This window comes from Monodon monoceros, unplaced genomic scaffold, assembly GCF_005190385.1.
Source record: "Monodon monoceros isolate NGI ecotype Baffin Bay Population unplaced genomic scaffold, NGI_Narwhal_1 Super_Scaffold_2, whole genome shotgun sequence".
NCBI lineage: Eukaryota > Metazoa > Chordata > Mammalia > Artiodactyla > Monodontidae > Monodon > Monodon monoceros.
This window is the reverse complement of record NW_021703776.1, coordinates 98,673,068-98,696,922: the sequence shown is the minus strand read 5'-3', so window position 1 is coordinate 98,696,922 and position 23,855 is coordinate 98,673,068. Positions and strand designations below refer to the sequence as shown.

General features: G+C 44.0%; 3 protein-coding genes across 9 annotated transcripts in view; all 3 read left to right on the top strand.

Annotated features, from left to right (window-relative positions):
- The window catches only part of LOC114901884 (GTPase IMAP family member 5-like), a 162,300-nt gene that overhangs the window by 126,758 nt on the left and 11,687 nt on the right, over positions 1–23,855 (top strand). The window lies entirely within an intron of this gene.
- On the top strand, positions 436–790 carry LOC114901889 (putative 60S ribosomal protein L37a). Its single transcript, XM_029234092.1, has one exon. The coding sequence runs from the start codon at positions 461–463 to the stop codon at positions 737–739; it is 279 nt and encodes a 92-aa protein (XP_029089925.1). The 5' UTR covers positions 436–460; the 3' UTR covers positions 740–790.
- Positions 15,863–22,897, top strand: GIMAP1 (GTPase, IMAP family member 1). 5 transcript variants are annotated; one of them, XM_029234087.1, is made up of 3 exons: positions 15,863–16,076; positions 20,270–20,318; positions 21,307–22,895. In XM_029234087.1, the coding sequence occupies exons 2-3, from the start codon at positions 20,276–20,278 to the stop codon at positions 22,167–22,169; spliced, it is 906 nt and encodes a 301-aa protein (XP_029089920.1). In that variant the 5' UTR covers positions 15,863–16,076; positions 20,270–20,275; the 3' UTR covers positions 22,170–22,895. The 5 variants fall into 5 exon arrangements, with proteins under 5 accessions (XP_029089920.1, XP_029089921.1, XP_029089919.1 ...); XM_029234088.1 differs by lacking the exon at positions 15,863–16,076 and adding an exon at positions 16,691–16,942 and having other exon boundaries at positions 21,235–22,897; XM_029234086.1 differs by lacking the exon at positions 15,863–16,076 and adding an exon at positions 16,691–16,942 and having other exon boundaries at positions 21,307–22,896.

Below are 23,855 nucleotides of genomic sequence, written 5' to 3'. Positions count from 1 at the left end.
GAACTTTAGGGTTTAATTTATCATGACTTCAAAAGCTTGCCTACGGTAGGTACTCAGTAAAGACCCTCTTTTAAGTGCACAGGTTAGACCAAGAGCAAATCTCTATTGTCACTTTTATTAGCCCCTGAATATTAGTTCTTAGTTTTCCTTTATATTGTATGGTCCCAGGTAACATTATCAGTTTCCTTTAGTTTGTTTAATAAATATTTCCTGAGGGGCAGGTCTATAAGTCCTGTCTTATAACGCCACACAGGGGAAGTAATCCCCAGTGAAACATGTCTATCCTACAATATAATTAAGCAAAAGAGATGTAACCATCTTATATAAAGCCTATTTACATATACCAATATTTATTAACTTTCATCTCAATGTTATGATTTTATACCTTTACCTTTAGTTTCCATTAGGAGCCAATCAACAGGTCTCCTCCTCTCTGGGCTCAGACCTAGGTGGTGGCGACATGGCTAAATGCACCAAGAAGGTCAGAATGGTGGGTAAATACGGGACCCATTATGGTGCCTCCCTCCGGAAAATGGTGAAGACAATTGAAATCAGCCAGCACGCCAAGTACACTTGCTCCTTCTGTGGCAAAACCAAGATGAAGAGACGAGCTGTGGGCATTTCGCACTGTGGTTCCTGCATGAAAACGGTAGCTGGTGGTGCCTGGACCTACGACACCACTTCTGCCGCCACAGTAAATTCAGCCATCAGAAGACGGAAGGAACTGAAGGACCAGTAGAAGCGCCACCATTTGAAACATTGCTAGCCTACAACAAATGGGTTAATTTATGTAACAACAGCAACAAAATCAAAAAAAAAGCTTGTTCTTACAGGGACTCCTAGAAGTTTTTTTTTTTCTTTTTATCCCCAACCATTTAATCAATTTTGTATAAAAGACTCTGGGTTACCAGGGACTTCCCTGGTGGTGCAGTGGTTAAGAATCTGCCTGCCAACTCAGGGGACACAGGTTCGAGCCCCGGTCCAGGAAGATCCCACATGCCACGGAGCAACTAAGCCTGTGCGCCACAACTACTGCACTCGCGTGCACCTAGAGCCCGCGAGCCACAACAAAAGAAGCCACCACAATGAGAAGCCTGAGCACCGCAACGAAGAGCAGCCCCCGCTCACCACAACTAGAGAAAGCCCGCGCGCAGCAATGAAGAACCAATACAACCAAAAATTAATTAATTAAAAAAAAAAAAAGGCTCTGTGTCCCCAGAGAGGAGCTGAGCCAAGGGACCCAGGCCCTGTTGTCAACCTTTAAACTTGACTAACTGGCCTAACTGCTGCCTCAGGTAATCGTTGTTCAGGTATCTCAGTGTAATTTTCCTTCTGCCCTTTACGTATAGAGATTATTATAGATATACATATTTATTTATTTTAAACTGGGATAAATAGGGTGGACTTGATTGGGGCCTTTTAATGTTGGGGACCAGTTGGGGGGTCCTTTGGGACCATCCAACCTTAGGTCATGTTCTATCAAAACCTTTTCCTTTAATCTTATTAACATTCATTTTACTTACCCATTTTTAAATACCAGTGATAGGGATAGAGTAGGGTAGTTACACAGGTAGTTTTAGAAATCCCACTAGGGGATTATAGTTAGACAGGGAACTTTGGGAGACCACTCTAAGTTAATGATCACTCAGGAAAGCTATTGGAACATCATGAAACAAAGCAGGCTTGCTTAACAATAAAGCCATATATAAAAGCACAAGATATTCAAGGTCAGCAAGATACTGATTCTTAGGACCAAGTGGAACGGAGCAGAATACAGAGCCCTGAAGTGCCCCCCCCCCAACAAGACTGTAGCCATGACATAAGCTGCTCCATCTTGAGCAGTACTGAATCTAGGGCCAGCACAATTCCAGGAACTGGCCTCAAGAGAATGGGATTAACATTATTGCTCATAATAATCTATATCTTTGTGGGCAGCCAAAGAATTGTAGCTTTTCTGCTCATATATGTAAACAGGCAACTAAAATTGTCAGCAAAGAGGTGCTACAGACCCATCATGTCAACATCTTCCACTCTGAGAAGATGGCACCCTATGTCAGCGTGAAGTTATAGGAGAAGAATCTTTGCCCCTAATCCCATAGAAATGGAATGGTCTTTGACAGTGGGGAATTGAAAACAGCTCTTTTGCCACTTTCCTGTTTGCCCATTTCTGTTCCCCTCTAACCTTAAAATAACCTAATTATAGGAATGAGATCACTAGGCAATTTAACCTAACTCCTGACTTGAGCTCTCCTGAATGCACACCATGCCTCATCTAACCTGTTGATCCTTTTCCTAGATTAAATGAAGAATGAAGTGGTTAAGGAATGACCAGCTCTCTGCCCCCAATAGCCCCCTTGGCAATCCTGCAGGCAGATCACACAGGCAAGATAATATCTAAAGAGATGGGCTTCCCTGGTGGCACAGTGGTTGAGAATCTGCCTGCCAATGCAGGGGACACGGGTTCGAGCCCTGGTCTGGGAGGATCCCACATGCCGTGGAGCAACTAGGCCCGTGAGCCACAACTACTGAGCCTGCGCATCTGGAGCCTGTGCTCCGCAACAAGAGAGGCCGCAATAGTGAGAGGCCCGCGCACCGCAATGAAGAGTGGCCCCCGCTTGCCACAACTGGAGAAAGCCCTCGCACAGAAACGAAGACCCAACACGGCCATAAATCAATCAATCAATCAATCAATCAATAAAATCTAAAGAGAGAGCCAGCCAGCCTGCACGCAACGGAGAAGGATGCAGAATCCAACTTCTTGCTTTGACGATTCACTGAGATTCTTGTCCCCCATTTTTCCCTTTAAAAACTGTCATGGCTGAGCAGAGTCTTCGGAATTGGTTTCTGGACATGAGTCCACCTTCTCTCCAGATTGCCAGTCCTTCTAATTAAAACACTTTTCCTTTCTACTAACACTTGCCTTTTAAATTATTGACTTCTGAGCGGCTAGCAGCTGAACCTGGGTTTGGTAACACAAGGACAGGAATAGTAAGGGAAAGGTGACATTCCAAAGTACAAGACCCTCAGTATACTGAAACCTGAGATGATTTAACGTACTCGAGTATATGTCACCACACTTCTGCTGACCTGAATAGCGCAGGACGTTCCTAGTTTGATCACACAGGGTCAAAAACTCCCCACCCTACGTGAAAGAGGAGCTAATGATGTAAGCATGACATCTACTCAAAGAATGAGGAAGAAGGTGGTCTTCTCTCCCTCCCCACTTGTCCTTGGGTTATAAAAATGTAGCCCATTTAGTTCTCGGGGCAGAGCCCTCTTGCTTGCCTACTTGTAACCTTAGTGAGGGCCCTATATTAATAAATCTAGTTTTTACCTGTCACATTGCTTCTTGCTGAATTCCTTCTGCACCGAGACATGAAGAACCTGAGCTTCATTAAGTCCTGAGATGAGTTGTGCAGTTTCAGTTGGAAGATTGTGGGTTCGAGTCCCAATTGAGGTGTGTGGTTTCACCAATAAAACATCTGTTTATAATGAGAGCTTTCTAAAAATTTACCAATTTAGAAGTTTTTCCAATTTCAAAGATCCATCATCTGGCCATTAATGAGATAGAATATTAATAGTGATTCAAACCAATAAGATGCAAGAGGCTTCCCCACAAGAGGGTGCCAAGGATGTACCTAAAAGAGATCCAGAGGGTTTATTCCCCAAAATAGTCTAAGAAAGTACAGGCTGAGGCAACACATGTTAAGATGGCAAAAAAAACAAACAAAAACCCTGAAAGTTGACACAGCCAAAAGACTGCTCAGAATCCGAGTCTATTTGATTGGCTGCTAAATGTGCACCTATGGGTACCTTTTGGATGGCAGAGACTGTAACAGGAAAGGGCCAATTCTGACTCCATGTTGGATCTGTTTCTTTGACTTTAGTCTTTGCTTTTCATTGCTTTTGTGATTATAATCACACATAATGGCCTGCTTCAGGGAACCCTACCCACCTGTGAAGGGCTGCAAGACAGAAGAAATGAATACATCTCCTCCCCGAAGCTGGCCATTCCAGGAGATGTTTTGCAAGACTGACAGCCCTTTTTACTTTATTTCCTCCCCACCTCTCCCTCTCTATTCTGCCTTTCTACTTTACTTCCCTCTCTGATTCTATAAAAGAAACTGGCATCCAGACCCCGATAAGATGGTTATTTTGAGACACTAGTCTGCCATCTTCTCAGTCTGCCGGCTCTCCGAATAAAGTCATATTCCTGGCCTCGACACCTCGTCTCAGATTTATTGGCCTGTCATGCAGCGAGCAGAGCGAGCTTGGACTCAGTAACAAGACCAAGTTTTCAAAACACAGGCGCACACACCGAAAAGCCCAAAGAAGATCAGGTAGAACATTTACATTTCAAAGGCACAGGAAGAGAAATGCCAGTCCCCCCTTGAATGGCTTTTGTTTCTTTAAGAACAGAATACTGAAAAGATGTTTTTATTAAGCCGGCTTTTCTAATTCAACTGCGTAGGTAATAAAAGAGCCCCATCTTAGCCATTTTAAGGGTGAGAGTTCCTTTAATTTCCAATTAAGTAGGTACTTATAAGTATGAGCTCTGTACATACATGAAGCTGGCTGGAGTTTTAGTCGGAGGTTGGCTTTCTGATGCCCCTCATTTTTGTCTGAGAGAATCTATTTCCCATTTTAAAGTTGAATTTATTGGGGATAAAATTTACTAGTGTGCTTTTATCCTGACAAATTCTTGCGAAGATAGCCAATTTGAGGAAAGGTGTCAGGTCAGCCTCTTACCTAACCATTCATCCTAGACCACTCAGTATCCTTCCAACTGAGCAAATCCCAGTGTTTTTCAACCAGGCTGCCCTAGTATCTTTCAACTAGAAGGGGTCACTCCCCAATATCTTTGAACTGGGGAGCCAGGTAAAGACACTGCCAAATAAAACTCAAGATCATCAATCAATAATTGGGAGACCCGAGAACCACGAGGGACTCATGCACATTCGTCTGGACCCTCCGAGGAGGCAGGTGGGCACAAGTGGCCTATGTTGGTACCGAGGCTCTGGTTCCTCGTAGAGTTCAGATGGAGAGAAATTTGTTCTGGGGCGCTTTGTGATTGGTTACCAAAACTGTCAACTGGAAAAAAAAAAAAACAAACCACAACCTAAAAGCTGAGAATTCTGTTTTATTCGGTCGACTTTCTGAGCACTTCAAGCCCAGGAGGCAGCCTCTTGGCTGTGAGGGACTGCTCCTGTTGAGGATGGAGTAGGATGGTTACACAGGGAGCTTTAGAAATGCCACTAGGGGATTAAGGATGGAGAGGGAACGTTGGGAGGCAACTGTAAGTTAACTACCACTCAAAAAAGCAATGAAAACATCATGGAACAAAGCAGGCTTGCTTAACAATAAAGTTATAAATAAAAGCACGAGATATGTCCCAGGCCATTAAGTGAAAAAATGAGGCCTGCATCCTGCTGGTCGACATAATGATCCTTAGGACATGTACCTCTGCACATACCAAGGACAGAAATATAAGGGAAAGGTGACATTCCAAGGGGGAAGACCCTCACTATATTGAAATCTGAGATGATTTAACATATTTGAGTATATGTTACCACCCTTCTGCTGATTTGAATAGCGCCATGACAGTCCCAGTTGGACCATATAGGGTCAAAAACTCCCCCACCTGGTGCACAGGAGGAGCTAATGATGTAAGCCTGCCATCTACTCAAAGAATGAGGAAGAAAGTGGTCTTCTCCCTCTCCCCACTTATCCATTGATGATAAAAATGTAGCCCACTTAGTTCTCGGGGCAGGCCCCTCTTGCCTCACCCTTGTATCGTTCACAAGCATCCTATACTAATAAATTCACTCCTTACCCATCACTTTGTCCCTCACCAAATTATATCTGTGCCAAGACATAAAGAACCTGAGCTTCATTAAGTTCTGAGATGAGTTGTGTGGTTTGACTCCCAACAGGTGAGAGAGGAGCCAGGATGTATAGGAATTTTGCAAAAAAAACCCAGGTAGTCAGAACTTGAAAAGATTACTGTTAACTCAAAAAAAAAAAAAATCAGACAACAAGTCAATGAATTTAGTACTTTTCTCTATCTGGGAAGATGCAAGAGTCTGGGCTCATGGAAATCACTCCTTTGATATGCACCTTAGCTGTCTAGGGCCAGTATCCTGCTCTCTCCCATCCTGAGTCCCCTCAGGGGACCCGGTTGGGGGTCTGCAGTGGCTGGGGGCGTGGCAGCAGGCGGCCTGTTTATCTCCATCCTGAGTTCCCTCAGACTCACCGTGGGGGTGGGGAGGGCGGTGGTAGGGGCTGCTCACCTGATGGCTGTGGTATCCATTGTTTGCTGATATGGCAAGCAATATTTTTCTTTCACAACACCAAAATAAAAACCAAAAAATTGTTGTTTTTTTTTTAAAGAGAAGCTGAAGGAATCAAGGCCTGGGAGTGCCATTTAAGGTCTCCTCGGGTCCGGACGCGCAGGCTCAGCGGCCATGGCTCACGGGACCAGCTGCTCCGCGGCATGTGGGATCTTCCCGGACCGGGGCACGAACCCGTGTCCCCTGCATCGGCAGGCGGACTCTCAACCACTGCACCACCAGGGAAGCCCTAAGGTCTCCTAAACTCTTAACGGGAACAGGCTGACTGCCAGGATATTATGAGCTCAGTGAGTTATAAGACCACCTGCCTTACATCATGTCCCAGTCCCACCACCAAGAGCCCAGCCCACACTTTTACAGAATACCAAATTCACACAAAAGAATTGTTTTATCTAAAAAAATAAGAAGAGGAGGACATTATCCCTTAAAATAAGATAAAACAAGCTTTAATGCATTTAAAGGTATGGAGGGCTTCTCCCTAGGCTACACTGGCAGTGCAGGACTACCATCTCTGTCTGATGGTTTAACAGCATTCAGCATCCCCCTGTGAGCCCATGACACTTGTCTGACTCCATAAGACTCAGTCGTACACTCTCATTTAGCATATGGGCACCAGGTCTCTCCATTAACATATGAAATGCAGACAGTGGAAACATAGGTGGGTCTTGATTCTGCCACTAGCGAGATCTATGGTTTGGGGGAGAAAAATATGACCCCTCTGAGCCCATCATCTTTACAGATGAGACGATAAGGAAGTATTATTGAAGTCAGATGCCTATCGCGGAATTGTATCATACTCTAATATTTGGGCCTTGCCCAACGAGAACAAATCCCCAGACTCTCCCACTGGCACGGATCATGAACCCTGGCCTGCTTACCCATACTGCTTCTCAGATATCAGTTGGTTATAGTTATAAACTTCCAGCAGTGGTGCAGAAAAGGGAGACCACCATGTTGAGGGGAACATTCCTGAGGCTCTTGGCTTCAGGGGTTTGGGATGCGGGACCAATATTAGTACAGGCCCTCCCTTCCCGGTGTTCTTGAGTTCCGAGGGTCATCAGAGCAATGGATGGTTACAGACAGTTACATATATCAGCTTTATTTACCACTTGGCTCCAATAGCCAAAAAAGCAGTCAGCAAGGAAATGGGTTTTTCACCCACAGTTTTCTATTTCTCTCAGGAAACCCACAGTTCCCTTCCTTCTTTGCCTACCTAGGTTTCTTAGTCCTACACCTCCAAAGCCCACAATGTCTGCTTAGAAATCCCCTGGATTCTTAGCCATTCCATGATCGTAATGGTGGAAGAGCCCAATTAGGAGAACAAGAGCTGGGAAAGAATTTAGAGGCTGCCATAGTCACCCGATAGGATTCAATAACTTGCTTTCTTTCTGCCGTTTGTAATTTGGTTTGCGTGATTTCTGCTCTTATTTTCATTTCTTCCTTTTGTTTTCAATTTGACAGCTTTTGTTGCTTCCCTTCAATCCTCCTGTAAAGACATTGTTCTTCAGTGCTTTCTTACTAATGATGGGTGCTATAAATAAAATTTTACAAGGGGTAAGGGAACCTCAGCATATCACAGCACAAACTTCTTTTTGTTTCCTGTAAATCCCTAGATTTTCAAGAAGTGGGCGACAGGATGTTCTATTGTACCTTCACTTGTGCAGAGAACAACCCACATCCTGCCTCAGCTGCAGCCATTTCCTGCTTGCATTTCCTCACCACTCTGTCTTATCCATCACTTGAAATTGTGGTCATAGCACAGGCTATGAAAGGCTAGGTTACGGGGTCCAGGTCCCCCTCTTGGTACCTGCTGAAGTGTTCAGAAGGGAGAGGAGAAAGGCTAGGCCAAAGAGAAATCTCACCATGGAAACTGCACTGAACTCTCCTTAGGATTCTTTTCAGAGCCCTCCTCAGGCTGCCCTGGCTGAGGGTGAAGTGCAAGGGTTTTCCTGTGAGTCTCCAAACCCACAGCAGGGCCTCGTTGAAAGCAGGTCCAGCAGTCAGCACTTTTGACTTTGACTGAACGAAACAAAATAAACTCTGCTCTAGACTTGAATAGGTGTATATGGGTGTTGCTGTCTTTCAAAATCCTGACAAGGAAGTTCTCAAAGCCTAAGTAGCTAATAAACAGCTGAGCAGCCTCATTGCTTTTGACTGTTGCTTATCATGAAAAAAATATAACTTGAAAATGGTACTTAATGACTCATTTCTAAGCTTTGAGAGGCCGCACGTGACTATTTGGAAATATAAGGAGACACTAACATTTTTCTTATCCTCTGCAAGTAGAGCATGTTTGTATTTAGTGGAAAACCAAGGATTCCAGATAAAATAGCAATCTGGAAGACAATGGCAGCTGCCACCTAGGTCCCTGTTAACTATATTTCATTCAACTACAATAAAGAACAACAAGAAGGGGAAACTAAACTCTACAAAACCCATGCACTCAGCAGGAAGGAAGAAGAGCGGAGCTAGTGACATGGCCAAAGTTTAACTTAAACTAATGACAGGGTGTCCAACTCCAGAAAGCATTGTGGGGAGCCCTGCAAGCTTATTACTGGTGAAAAACCATAACCAGTGGAAATTCTTTTTAAAGAAAGCAAAGTCTCTAGACGTTGTCCTAAGATCATATAACAAGTGAATAGACATTTATTGAAAAAAAGTCTACTGAATCTGAGTAAGAACAGTGAGAGTCTGTATCGTGCTTGAGCCGTGACCCACTTTCTCCGTCCCCAACCCACCCTCAGCTCAGCTTGAAGGAAACTCCATTCTAGGCAGGGGTGGCCGAGAAGATGGGGCTCCCTCTCCCCTCAGCTACCCAGCAAGAATATAGTATAGTACCAACAGGGCCAGGCTGGCAACATTTCCCATCCCCTCCAACACTGAGCTGCAGAGACTAAAGTTCTGGTAAGTTCAGCCAGCAGTACCCTATTTCTCCTCTATTCATAGGGCAGACACTCTACCCTAGGCATGACAGGCCCCAACTGCCCACACTCCAGCTCCCTCTTAAGATAGATGTTTCATGCTAGGAGAGGCAAGTTGAGAACTCCAGAGGCTACCATCCCCTGCTCTGGGCTTGGAGCTGTGGCTCAAAGATTTTGTTCAGGATGAAAAGAAGTTCATAATAACAGAAAACTCTAAAGCCCTCCCCAAAGGAAGCAATTATTTGAAATAGAGTGTGGGAAGTTCAAGTGAAAGCGTATTTCTGAAAATGATAAAGATTTTAGAGGAGACTGGTAACGTTGTGAGAGCCATAAGAGAAACCATAGGCCAACAATTTAACCAGCAAGAACCAGAAAAATAGACAGGTAAGAAGAGTCCTTCTAGGGCCAGAGAAAACCTGAAAAACTGGCCATGAAAACTACCCCTGCAAAGGAAACCAAATTTAATTAGATCAGACTGTGGAGCAATTTATGCTCATGAACCTCGTCAAAAACTAGAGTGCAATCAAATGGCAGTTAGTAAGCCTAACAGCGGGGTGTAATACCAACAGAGTCACACAGATTAACAAAGAGATTAGGGAAACAGACATTCAGAGAGAGCACTGCTAAAACTTTTCATCCCAGCTGACTGTGTGAATGCCAAAGTCTGCACCCTTTGAGGAGCAACATCAGAGATTCCACACTGCGGGGGAAATAGTCTTCACTAGAAGAGTCTAGCTGAGTCACTAAACAAATAGGGAACAACGGCAAATCAAGCCCCAGAAAAGCAGGAGGTGAATCAATACCCAGAGTTGCTATACTATGTTACCTAAAATGCCCAGTTTTTTAACAAAAACTGCAAGACATACAAAGAAACAGAAAAGTGTGATCCACGTACTGGAAAAAATCAGGCAACAAGAATTGCCTGTGAGAGGGCCCAGATATTGGATTTGAAGACAGAGCTTCAAAGCAGCAATTATACATATATTTAAAGAGCTGAAGGAATCACACTTAAAGAAATAAAGGAAGCTATGATGACAATATCTCATCAAATAGAGAATGTCAATAAAGAGATAGAAATTATTTTTTATAAAAGAACAAAATAGAAATTCTGAAGTTCAAAAGTAGGACTGAAATTTAAAAATTTACCACAAGGGCTTAATGACAGATTTGAACTGACAGTAGAAAGAATCCATGAATTTGAAAATATAACAATTATAAACATATGAACTTAGCAACTGAACCCTGAAACACATGAAGCAGAAAATGACAGCAATCAAGGCAAAATAGTCTATTCAACAGTAATAGCTGTAGAGTCCAATACCTGACTAAGAATAATGCATCGATCAACTAATCAGAAAGTCAAGAAAGAAATAGAAGATGTGGCCAACACTATAAATCAACTAGATCTAACACAAGATACTCCACCCAGCCACAGCAGAATACACATTCTTTTCAAGTGCGCAAGGAATATTCTCCTAAATAGATCATTTACAAGGGCATAAAACAAGCCTCAATAAATTTAAGAGGCTTTAAATCATACATAGTGTGTTCTCCAACCAAAATGGAGTAAAATTAGAAATCAATTAAAAAATTGAGAAATTCAGTAATATGTGGATATTAAACACCATCTTAAATAACCAATGAGTCAAAGAAAAAATCAAATGGGACATTATAAATACTTTGAGATGAATGAAAATGAAGAAACAACATAGCAAAATTTATAGAGCTAAAACAATGCTTAGAGGGAACTTTATAGTTGGAAATACCTATATTAAACAAAGAAGATCTCAAAACGATAATCTAATATTTCATAATAAAGCAGTAAGAAATTAAGAACAAACAATGTAGAGCAGTCAGAAGAGGGATATAATAAAAGTTAGAGTGGAAATTAATGAACTAGAGAATATTAAAACAATATAGAAAATCAACAAAACCAAAACTTGATTCTTTGAAAAGATCAACAAATTGACAAATCTCTAGGTAGTCTGGCCAAAAAAATATGGAGGAAAATTAAATTACTAAAATCATGAATGAAAGAGGAAACACTGGTACTGAGCTTACAGAAATAAAACAATTACAAGGAAATATTATGAACAATTTTATGCCCCCCAGATTAGGTAACTTAGATTAAATGGACAAATTCATAAGCGATCAAAACTGAATCAAGATGAAATAGAAAGTCTGAATAGACCTATAACACTTAAAGAGATTCAATTACTAATAAAAAATATTACTACAAAAAACAAACAAACAAACAAAACCCCCAGGCCCAAATGGCTTTAGTGATTAACTCTCCCAAACATCTAAGACGAATTAATACCAATTCTTCACAATCTCTTCCAAAAAATAGAAGAGGACGAACACGTCTCAACTCACTCCATGATGCCAGTATTATACTGATATCAAACCGGAAAAAGACATCACAACAAAAGAAACTATATACCAATATGTCTTATGAATATAGATGCAAAAATCCCAACAAAATACAAGCAAAGAGAATCCAGCAATATATAAAAAGGCGTGTACACCATGAACAAGTGGAATTTATCCCAGAAATTCAATATTGGTTTAAGATCAATTAATGTAGTAAGCCATATCAATAGTATAAGGAAAAAATGATCGTTTCAATAGATTTAGAAAAAGCATTTGAGAAAACTGAACACAGGTTCATAGTAAAAACACTCAACAAACTATGAAGAGAAGGAAAATTCGACAACCCTTGTAAAAGACATCTGTGAAAATTCTATAGCTAGTACCATACTTAATAATGGGAGACTGAAAGCTTTCCTGCTAAGATTAGATATAAGATAAGGATATCTGTTCTTGTCACTTCATTTCAACTTTGTTCCAGAGTTTCTAACTAGAGCAATTAGGTAAGAAAAGACACTGTTCAAAAACGAGGTGAAGAGGGATGCAAAGATGGCTCCATATCCACAAATCAATCAATGTGATACACCACATTAACAAAATAAAGAATAAAAACCATATGATCGGAACAGGATAGAAAGCCCAGAGGTAAACCCACGCACATATGGTCACCTTATCTTTGATAAAGGAGGCAAGAATATACAGTGGAGAAAAGACAGCCTCTTCATTAAGTGGTGCTGGGAAAACTGGACAGGTACATGTAAAAGTATGAAATTAGAGCACTCCCTAACACCATACACAAAAATAAGCTCAAAATGGATTAATGACCAAAATGTAAGGCCAGACACTATAAAACTCTTAGAGGAAAACATAGGCAGAACACTCTATGACATAAATCACAGCAAGATCCTTTTTGGCCCACCTCCTAGAGAAATGGAAATAAAAACAAAAATAAACAAATGGGACCTAATGAAACTTCAAAGCTTTTGCACAGCAAAGGAAACCATAAACAAAACGAAAAGACAACCCTCAGAATGGGAGAAAATATTTGTAAACAAAGCAACTGACAAAGGATTAATCTCCAAAATATACAAGAAGCTCTTGCAGTTCAATAACAAAAAAACAAACAACCCAATCCAAAAATGGGCAGAAGACCTAAATAGACATTTCTCCAAAAAAGATATACAGACGGCTAACAAACACATGAAAAAATGCTCAACATCATTAATCATTAGAGAAATGCAAATCAAAACTACAATGAGATATCATCTCACACCGGTCAGAATGGCCATCATCAAAAAATCTAGAAACAATAAATGCTGGAGAGGGTGTGGAGAAAAGGGAACCCTCTTGCACTGTTGGTGGGAATGTAAATTGATACAGCCACTATGGAGAACAGTATGGAGGTTCCTTAAAAAACTACAAATAGAACTACCATACGACCCAGCAATCCCACTACTGGGCATATACCCTGAGAAAACCATAATTCAAAAAGAGTCAGGTACCAAAATGTTCATTGCGGCTCTATTTACAATAGCCAGGACATGGAAGCAACCTAAGTGTCCATCGACAGATGAATGGATAAAGAAGATGTGGCACATATATACAATGGAATATTACTCAGCCATAAAAAGAAATGAAATTGAGTTATTTGTAGTGAGGTGGATGGATCTAGAGTCCGTCATACAGAGTGAAGTAAGTCAGAAAGAGAAAAACAAATACCGTATGCTACCACATATATATGGTATCTAAGAAAAAAACAAAAAAAAGGTCATGAAGAACCTAGGGGCAAGACGGGAATAAAGACACAGACCTACTAGAGAATGGACTTGAGGATATGGGGAGGGGGAAGGGTAAGCTGTGACAAAGTGAGAGAGTGGCATGGACATATATACACTACCAAACATAAAATAGATAGCTAGTGGGAAGCAGCCGCATAGCACAGGGAGATCAGCTCAGTGCTTTGTGACCACCTAGAGGGGTGGGATAGGGAGGGTGGGAGGGAGGGAGATGCAAGAGGGAAGAGGTATGGGAACATATGTATATGTATAACTGATTCACTTTGTTATAAAGCAGAAACTAACACACCATTGTAAAGCAATTATACTCCAATAAAGATGTTAAAAAAAGAAAACAAAAAAAAACACACCATATGATCATCTCAATAGATACAGAAAAAGCATTTGACAAAATTCGACATCATTTCATGATAAAATCTCTCAAGAAACTGGATACAAAGGTAACAAACCTCTAATAATAAAGGTCATATACAATAAGCCCAGAGCTATCATACTCAACAGTGGAAAGCTAGAAGCTTTTCCTATAAGATCAGGAAAAATACAAGAATGCCCACTCTCACCACTTCTATTCAATATAGTACTGGAAGTCCCAGGCAGAGCAATTAGGCAAGAGAAAGAAATAAAAGACATCTAAATCAGAAAGGAAGAAGCAAAACTGTCTCTATTTTCAGATGACATGATCTTATATATAGAAAATTTTAAAGACTCCACTCAAAAAATGTGATAAGTAATAGGCAAATCCAATGAAGATGTGGGATACAAAATCATATACAAAAATCAGTTGCATCTCTAAACACTAATAATGATTTATGAGAAAAAGAAATTAAGAAAATAATCCCATTTACAGTAGCATCAGAAAGAATAAAACACCTAGGAATAAATTTAAGAAAGGAGGTCAAAGACCTGCACATGAAAATTATAAGACATTGATAAAAGAAATTAAAAGACACAAATAAATGAAAATGTATTCCATGCTCATGGATTGAAAGAATTAATATTGTTTAAATACTACCATACTACCCAAAAGCATCTACAGATTCAATGCAGTTCCTATCAAAATTCCAACGGTGTTTTTCAGAAACAGAAAAAACAATCCTAAAATTTGTAAGGAAGCACAAAATATTTCAAATAGCCAAAGCAGTCAGAGAATGACAAATACTGTATGATATCATTTTTTTATGTGGAATTTTTAAAAGCCAAATTCATAGAAATTGAGAGTAGAATGGTGATTACCAGGGGCTGGGAAATGGGAGAAATGGGGAGATGTTGGTCAAAGAGTACAAACTTCCACGTAGAAGATGAGTAGGTCTGGGGATCCAATGCACAGCACCGTGATTATAGTGTAATTCTGTATTATCTACTTGAGAATTGCTAAGAGAGTAGATCTTAAATGTTCTCACCACCAAAAAGAAATGGTAATTATGTGTCATGATGCAGGTGTTAGCTAATGTTATGGCAGTAATCATTCTGAAATATAAAAGTGTATCAAATCAACACATCATGCACGTTAAACACATACATTGTTATATGTCAATTATACCTCAATAAAGCTGGAGGGTATGGGCAGGGGGCAGAGTGGGGGGGGGGTGACCAGGTGGAGTTCAGTGGGAGTTGGGTTCTTCACTAAAGAGCTGGCAGGAATGGGTGAACATCACACCCCAGCCCATTAGCTTCAGATGAAGTTAATCCCCTCAGTATATCCGTGGAAAGTCAACTCCAGAAGGTTGAAGTGAGTTAGGCAAGATCACACGGTTTGTTAATAATCTAACCAGGTCCAGGGCGTGTGTCACCAAAATACTTCTCTCCACACAATGACTGGCTATTTTACTCACCCTTCTCATGACCCTCCTAAGAGGAGAAACAGTCACTTGAGTTGGAGGTACTAACAGAGATGGCTAGGTTAAGCCCTGTATAAAAATTTTCTGTCTTCTGCCGGCTGTCCTATTTTTAATAGCTGGAAAAGCCCTCCTTTTCTTTCAGAATGATGAGACTTTGCGTGTGATGTTCCTAGCAGGTAGGACCACTTTGGTGGCATTGTCCACTCTGAGGTTCACTCAGAGATTCCTCTCAAATTCCTGTCCTGGGGAAGGAAGGCCATTTTATTTTGTTTTTTAAAAATGCCTGAAAAGCAAAAGACAACTGGAGATAAGATTGCTGGTCAAAGGTCAGAAACAAAACGAGTCCTCAGAAACCTAAAGTGCTCTTCCCCGCTGAGGTTATAGACCCTGCCAGGGACAACATGCTGGTGTCACAGGAACCTCTGGAAAACAGTACCATAGCCCAAAGCAGAGGGTGGGATTCGCAATGACAACATTGCACACCCACCACCTCACTGGCCAATGTTTCTGTCTCTTTAAGTCATCACCACTGGGCTCTCCCTCCCTGAGCTTCCTGAACTCTGAGGTCTGAGAGGCACAGAGACTTCCTCCATGTGTGGAGAGGAAACCGCCCACTGCACCCACAGTCCAAGGGCAGGCGGTAGGTCAGGAGCTTCTTGGAGCCAGCGTTAGAGCCTGTCGCCAATCCTGCAGGAACGGTGAGCACAAGGGAAAAGGAAGCAGCCCGGAGAAGGACCTGTGGGGAACAGGAAGAGCTCTGCCTGTGTGAAGCTGGCTGAGTGAGCAGCTGCATTCTAGTAGGTATGTGAAAGGGGGGCAGGATCTAGAAACGGTAACTTCATGTGCCTCTAGGTTTGTAAGGTTGTTCTGAGTGTCAAACACAGTAAGTTCAGAAGAACAGGTAAGCATCTTCTCGAGCTCTGCTGCGCACACGCTCTTTTTTGGGACTAAATTCTCTCTCCTTCCCTACTCCCTTAGTCCTTCTGCTAGAATTACTGCAAAGGCAATGAACACTCCCCAAATACATGTGCAGCAAATGCAAAACGTATTCCTGGGGACTTACAGGGAAGCTAACCTCAGAGCAAGTTACAAAGTGAAAATTCGGTATATATCTGAGCTGAACCCTCCTAAAACCTCCACTCTCCTTAGCACTATCCACAATAGTGCAAGAGACAGCTAAGGTTGTGAACTTGGTCCTCAACCCTTGCCCTACATGATCACTTGAACATCTGCTCCCCACCCCAAACTGGGCTCTGTGGGCTGCTCTGGTGTCAATTAAGGGAGTTTGTTGATTTCTAGACACAAAATAACGAATCACATTATGTGATTTAGCCCTGGGGTAAACTTTACAGAAGCTTTGGGGGGTGGGGTGATGGGGGTGGGGTGGGTAACGGAGTGGGGGGGCAGCCGCAGGAGAGTTACTGCAGAGACACCCACAGCTTTGGCTTGAGCTCTAGGCAAACCTACCATCTGAGTCCTTTCGCCAGAGACAGGTTATTCAGCCAACCTCTCCCTTTGCTTTTGCTTCGTTGTTGGTGCCAATAGGGGGAGAACACAGTTACCTGTAGGAACCAGGTGGGCGACATGAAGAGGTAGAATTTGAAATGGACGTTGAAGCACAGACAGGACTCAGGCAGAAGTGTGTGGTGGGATGAATGGTCCACAAGGTGGGTTGGAAAAGGCCCTGAAATCTGCTGTTTGTGGAGGGGCTGACTGGGGAGGGGATTAGGTGGGAATGAGGCTGGAGTAGACTGAGGAGAGACTGTGCTGTCGTGTTCAGGCACTCCTGTGATCAGGCAAACTTGACCACAGAATGTTTAATTGTATTAAATAATGTTGGAGTGGGTATTTTACTTCAAAAAGCCTCAGGTTTGAGGCAAGAACATAAAGAGCTGGAGGGAGCATCCCAGTCTCTCCAGCACACAGATTATATTTAGACTTATTTATTTACTTATTTTTTACTGAAGTATAATTGGCTTACAATATTATATTACTTCCGGGTATACAACATAGTGATTCTACATTTTTATACTTATGCTCCATATAAAGTTAATATAAAATATTAATTAACTATATTCCCTGTGCTGTGCATTACATTGGTGTATCTTAGTTATTTTATACCCAGTAGTTTGTACCTCTTAATCCCCTTCCCCATCTTGCCCCTTCCCCCCACCCCTCTCCCCAATGGTAAACATAGTTTATTCTCTGTGTTTGTGAGTCTATTTCTGTTTTGTTATATTCCTCTGTTTGCTTTATTTTAAATTCCACATATAAGTGGAAACATACAGCATTTGTCTTTCTCTGTCTGACTTACTAAACTAAGCATAATACCCTACAGGTCCATCTATGTTGTTGCAGATGGAAAGATTTCATTCTTTTTTATCTTTTTCATTCTTTTTTTATGAGTAATATTCCATTATATCTATCTATCTATCTGTATATATATGACACCTTCTTCATTCATCTGTTGATGGGCACTTAGGTTGCTTCCATATCTTGGTTATTATCAATAATGCTGCTATGAACATCGGGGTGCACACATCTTTTTGAATTCGTGTTTTCATTTTCTTTGGATATATAGCCAGGAATGAATTGCTGGATGATATGGTAGTTCTATTTTTAATTTTTTGAGGAACCTTCATACTGTTTTCCACCGTGGCTGTACCAGTTGACATTCCTGCTATCAGTGTACTAGGGTCCCCTTTCTCTACATCCTCGTCAACAACACCAGTTGTTTCTTGTTTTCGGATAACACCATTCTGACAGGGGTGCTCCGTGCTTCCTGTACCTGATATCTGTTTCCCTTTTCAGGTTAGGAAAGTTTTCAATTACAATTTCACCAAATACATTTTCTACCCCTTTCTTTCTCTTTTTCTGGGACCTCTATCATGTGAATGTTAGCACACTTGACCTTTTCCCAGAGGTCCCATAAACTCTCCTCATTTCTTTAAATGTGTTTTTGTTTTTGCTGTACTGATTGGATGATTTCCACTAGTCTGTCTTCTGTGTTCTTCTACATCGCCTAATCTGCTCTTAATTCCTTCTAGCGAATTTTTCATTTCAGTTATCGTATTCTTCAGCTCTGACTGGTTTTTGCATTTTCTAATTCTCTGCCGAAGTTCCCACTGTGTTCATCTGTTGTTTACCCAAGTTCAGTTAGCATTTTTATTACTATTGCTTTGGACTCTTTGTCAGGTAAATTATTATCTCTGTTTCATTAGGGGTTTTTTCCTGAGGTTTTATCTTGTTCTTTCATTTAAAATATATCCCTTTGTTTTCTCATGTTGTTTGACTTTCTCTGTGTGTCTCTATGAAATTAGGTGAAACGGTTACCTGTCCAGGTCTCAAAGGCATGTCCCTGTGGGTAGCAACCCTTTGCAGTGTGCCTGTCACCAGTGGCTTTGGTGGGAGAGCTGGACGTGAAGTGAGCGGGGACTGCTTCTTCTCCCACAGTGTGCAGGCGGCCACCACCTTGGTGGGAAGCAAGGCTGGAGGCAGAGGGCTAGAGCCAGAGCCAGGTGCCAGCCAGGGCTTCTCCGCGGCTCAGGGCTAGTTGTTAGCCTATTGTGGGAGGAGTCAAGGACCAAGGGGCTGGGCAGGAGTCCTAAGGGAGTTGGGCTTCCCCCAGATGTGATGACAGTCTTCACCTTGGCTGGGGATGTGGCCAGGGCCTGAGAGCCTGAGGCTGCACTTCTGAGCTGCTTCTACTTTTTCCTCAGTGTGTACCCCTTGGTTAGAGGCAGGATAGAGAGCCAGGGGGGTTGGAGCCACACACCGGAGCTCTCTCTGCTCCTTCCCTGGTGCACACATGCCCACTGGCAATGGCAGCCTCGGCCTTTGTGGGGGGCAGTGCTGGAGCAGTAGGGGCTGGAATGGGAGCCTGGAGAGGGCTGGGAGGTGCTCTGGGGCAGTCCCAGCAGGCTGGCCAGAGCACCAGGCAGTCTTCAATGTACTGCCTCTGCACTGGGACTGAGAGCAAGCATGCTTGTGCTCTTCAAGACCAGAGTCTCAGGTTCTTACAGCCCTCCAGTAAGCCCTACTGATTTTCAAACCAGCTAAGGGGGCTCATCTTCCCAGTGTCAAGCCCAGGCCTGCGGTGCCTAATATGTGGCTCAAACCCCCCACTCCCCAGGGAGGATCCCCAAGCCTGGGATAGCCCCTTCCACTTCTAGGTCCCCACTAGGGATTCAGGTCCCAACTAGATTGCTTCTCCTCCCCCTGTACCAGACTCCATGAGGTTCTTTCTTTACAGCCTTGATTGTAGAAAAGCCATTTTGCTAGTCTTCAGGTCATTCTCAGAGAGAGTTGCTCTATATGTAGTTGTAGCTTGGATGTGTTCATGGGGGCAGGTGAGCTTGGGGTCTCCCTCCTCCACCTTCTGGATCCCACCTCCTAGACATATTAGGATGAACCAAATTTTGTGGTTTTCTGAGCACAGAGTCAGGAGCTTTCCAGGTCAGCTTGGGAAATATGTCTGTTTTCTGATTTCCAAAACCAAAATTCCAAGTTTCTTCTTGTTTCCCAGGCCAACAACCCTAAGGTAGGTTTTAAGTCAGTGAGCAAACTTTCTTGTTCTCAGGGTTTGACAAACCCCCCACCCCACCCCCAGCTGCTGAACCTCCAGGGAAAACTTATTTTCTACAACTTACGTCACTGACATAGAATTACCTGGGAAAATGAACATCAAAAGCTTATTCATTGACATAGAGTAGGTGTTGTCATCTCCCCTCTGCTCTGTGCATTTCGAGGCCCTGAAAAGACAGCACAAGCTCACCAGGTGTTCTCATAGTATCGTCCCAACCACAGACCAAGCTGTTCCACTGTCTTCCCTAAATTCTGATGCTCAGAGAGGGCAGGAACTATGACATTTTAACTGTGGTGTCACCAGCATTTTGGGCTTTGCCTGACACATAGTAGGTAGTTTTACCTATGAATGAATAATGAACGAGTGAATGAATGAAAAAATAAATAACTTGTGTTGGGGACACTTTCAGGGAATCATGAGAGGACAGAAGACAGCAAGAGATGAAGAAAACGCCTATGGTAAGAACATGCCTCACAACGCGTGTTTGCCCCCAGGTATGAGCTCTGGGTAGTAAGGGGGATGGGCTAACTCAACACTGAACAGAGAGAAGTCCCAGAGGTTTCTCGATGCTGGGATGAAACAGCAAAGAGCCCTGGGACTGGCATTTGACCTAGATCTCTGCCCCTGACCTGCTGTGAGATATTGAGTTCTTTGACTAACCTGCACCTCCGTCCCTAAGGTAAAATGAATAAACCTCCTCTGATCTCCACAGAAGGGGCTGTAGAGGGAATCCAACTATATACTAGAGGGAACATGATTCACCAGGTAGAAGGTGTTAGGGAACAAGGATGGAGGGTTACCCAGGTATCTTATTAGGCAGCAGGTTTGAGAGGAGAGGATGAGGGGGGAAAGAGGGAGGGAAGAAGAGATGGTCTCATCTTATCCTCCCAACAGCCCTATGAGGACGGCGCTACATTAATGATCCCATTTGTGCAGAAGAGGTTTAGCACTTAGATTAAGCATCTTCCCAGGGTCACACTGCTGGCCGGGGGTGGGGCTGTGATTCAGACCGAGGGTGTGGAACACCAGACAGCCCTCACGGCCAGGCCCACTGCCCCTCCTGCCTATCTTCGGTAAGAGGGTATCTGGGGAAGTAAGGCAGAGGCCACTGAAGTTGTCCAATAGGGAGCAGCTCTGCCCAGTGTGGATGACAGGTCACGTCACACGAAGTAATGGCCTGTATTATACAGGGATGTCCTCTACAGAAACGTTCACCGGGTGCTGGCGCACCTACAGGTGCATGTGTGACACCAAAGAGGGAAGAAATAGACGGGTAGAGATCCCCCGGAGTTCACAAATCTCCGACCAGGGCACTCAGTAAAGGTTTGGTCCGAAAAGCAAAAGTCGAAGCACTCTGTTCTCCTTTGTTCAGAGGCATCCAGGGGACCCGGGTACCAGGATATGTGCTTTCAGGTTCGGGAGCTTACAGATCATTGGTGCTCACAGGTTTAGAAGCCCGCGAGTCTGCCCTGCAGGAGCCCAGGCTGCGGCTCCTCCTGGCCGGGAGGTCAGGGACTGGGAAAAGCGCCACGGGAAACAGCATCCTGGGCCAGAAGCGCTTCATCTCCAGGCTCGGGGCGACGTCGGTGACCCGGACCTGCGCCACGGGCAGCTGCAGGTGGGCCAAGTGGGACGTGGAAATCATTGACACCCCGGACCTCTTCAGCTCCGAAGTCTCCCAGACAGACCCGGGCTGCACGGAGAGAGGCCGCTGCTACCTGCTCTCGGCGCCGGGGCCCCACGCCCTGCTCCTGGTGACCCAGCTGGGCCGCTTCACGGCCCAGGACCAGCAGGCCTGGAGGGGGGTGAAGGCGCTGTTCGGGGACGGCATCGTGACGCGCACCATCGTGGTCTTCACCCGCGAGGAAGACCTGGCTGGGGGCTCGCTGCAGCATTACGTGCGCAACACCGAGAACCGCGCGCTCAGGGAACTGGTGGCCGAGTGTGGGGACCGATTCTGCGCCTTCGACAACCGAGCCGCCGGCGGGAAGCGGGAGGCGCAGGTGATGGCGCTGATGGGGCTGGTGGAGGAGCTGGTGAGGCACCACGGAGGCGCCCCCTACACCAACGACCTGTACAGCCTGGCGCAGGCCCTGGGGGGCGCGGACCCCAAGGAGAGGCTGCGCAGGGTGGCGAAGCGAGTGGCCTTCTGCGCGCAGAGGCGGCGGGAGCGCTGGCCGCTGACCTGGCTGTGGCGGTGGCCCAAGGCGCGGGGGACCTGGCGTAAGCTGGGCGTGTGCACCCTAATGGGCGCCCTGGTCCTGCTCTGCCTGCTCTACAGGCACCGGCCAGAGGCCGTGACAGGGTGATATTCAGTCTTGCAGGTAACCTGGCAAGAAAGGAACTGAACACTTGGGTCTGAAGGGGGATTTCAAAGGAATCAGAGTTTTCAAGAGTTTCATATTTCCTCCAGTAAACAGTTTTAAAATAAAGTTGTGCAATTTTAAAACGTCCTTAAAACGTGTTAGTTAGCTTGATGTTTCGGTCCTCTCTTGAAAAATAATGGAATGACTGGTGATTTTTAGTAGAAAATGGATTCATAGCAAAGGGAAAACAGCTATTTTTATTTTGAGCTTGTGTTTGTTTGTTTAGACACTGCCTTCCTCCCTTTGGACTGCTATTTAAAAAAAAAACAAAAAAACACAGACTGCATGGCTTAGAAACAACAGACATTTATTTCTCACACTTCTGGAGGCTGGAAGTCCAAAATCACGGTCCAGTTTGGGGGAGAGCCCTCTCTGAGATTGCAGACTGCCAACTTCTGGCTGTGTCCTCACCTTGATGGAAGGGGCACTTTGGCAAGGGCACTAATCCCAATCATGAGGAATCTACCCTCATGACCTAATAACCTCCCGATGACCCCATCTCCTAATACCATCCTCTCCAGATTAGGTTTTCAACATGTAAATGCTGGGGAGGGGGACACAAACATTCAGAGCATAGCCTGCACTCTCTCTTCTTGATGTTTTCTGGTTCTTATGGGTAGATATCTCCCTTCAGTGATCCTTGTAATTTTTTTTTTTTTTTTTGCGGTACGCAGGCCTCTCACTGTTGTGGCCTCTCCCATTGCAGAGCACAGGCTCCGGACGTGCAGGCGCAGCGGCCATGGCTCATGGGCCCAGCCGCTCCGCGGCATGTGGGATCTTCCTGGACCGGGGCACGAACCCGTGTCCCCTGCATGGGCAGGCAGACTCTCAACCACTGCGCCACCAGGGAAGTCCCTGATCCTTGTAAATTTTTATTATCATCAAGGAAAGAGATGTCACAGTCATGCATATTAATGTTTACTTCTGATACATCGGTTTATTTACCAGTACAATGGCTTAGTACCAAGAAGTTAAATGTAACTACACTGAAAATAACACAGTTTCCAACTTTCTAGCATGTATTATGGTTCATGTCTGTCCAAAATGAAGTAAGATTTGGGGAAAATAACATGCAATGTCTTCAATGTAGTCATCTATCTGGATTTTTAAATAATAATAATAATAATAAAGCACCTGTCTCAAAATGGAGAAGAGAGGGGTGGCAGGGTCATCGGCAGAGAGCCACAGAGCACCGGAGGTTAGGTGGGGCTGTACCGTGGGGTTTTTACAGGGGATGGGCCAACCCACATAAGTCTGTGAATGCCATCCTTACGTTGTGTAAGCAAACGCTAGGATCTGTTTATTTCCATATTTCTGAATGTGACAGAACACTTTAAAGGAAGTCTTTCTATCAGCCATGTGCTAGCTAGGAGGTGTGGACACAGGAGGAGGCAGATATCCCAATACTACCAGGGCTCAGGGGTGCTAAGGGCCGGGAGGTGGTGCGCAGGCATCCTAGGGCCATCCCAGCTCCACGTGGAGAAGGGGCCTATGCACATGCACTTCGATGCCACCTCGGGTTAAGGGCCTGCAGAGACTCAGGATGACTATGGGCTTAGAGTGGCCTGCAGTTGGGTGGGGGGGTACCTGAGGGCCATAGTAGTGGGGCAGGGAGTTGGGCTCTGTGAA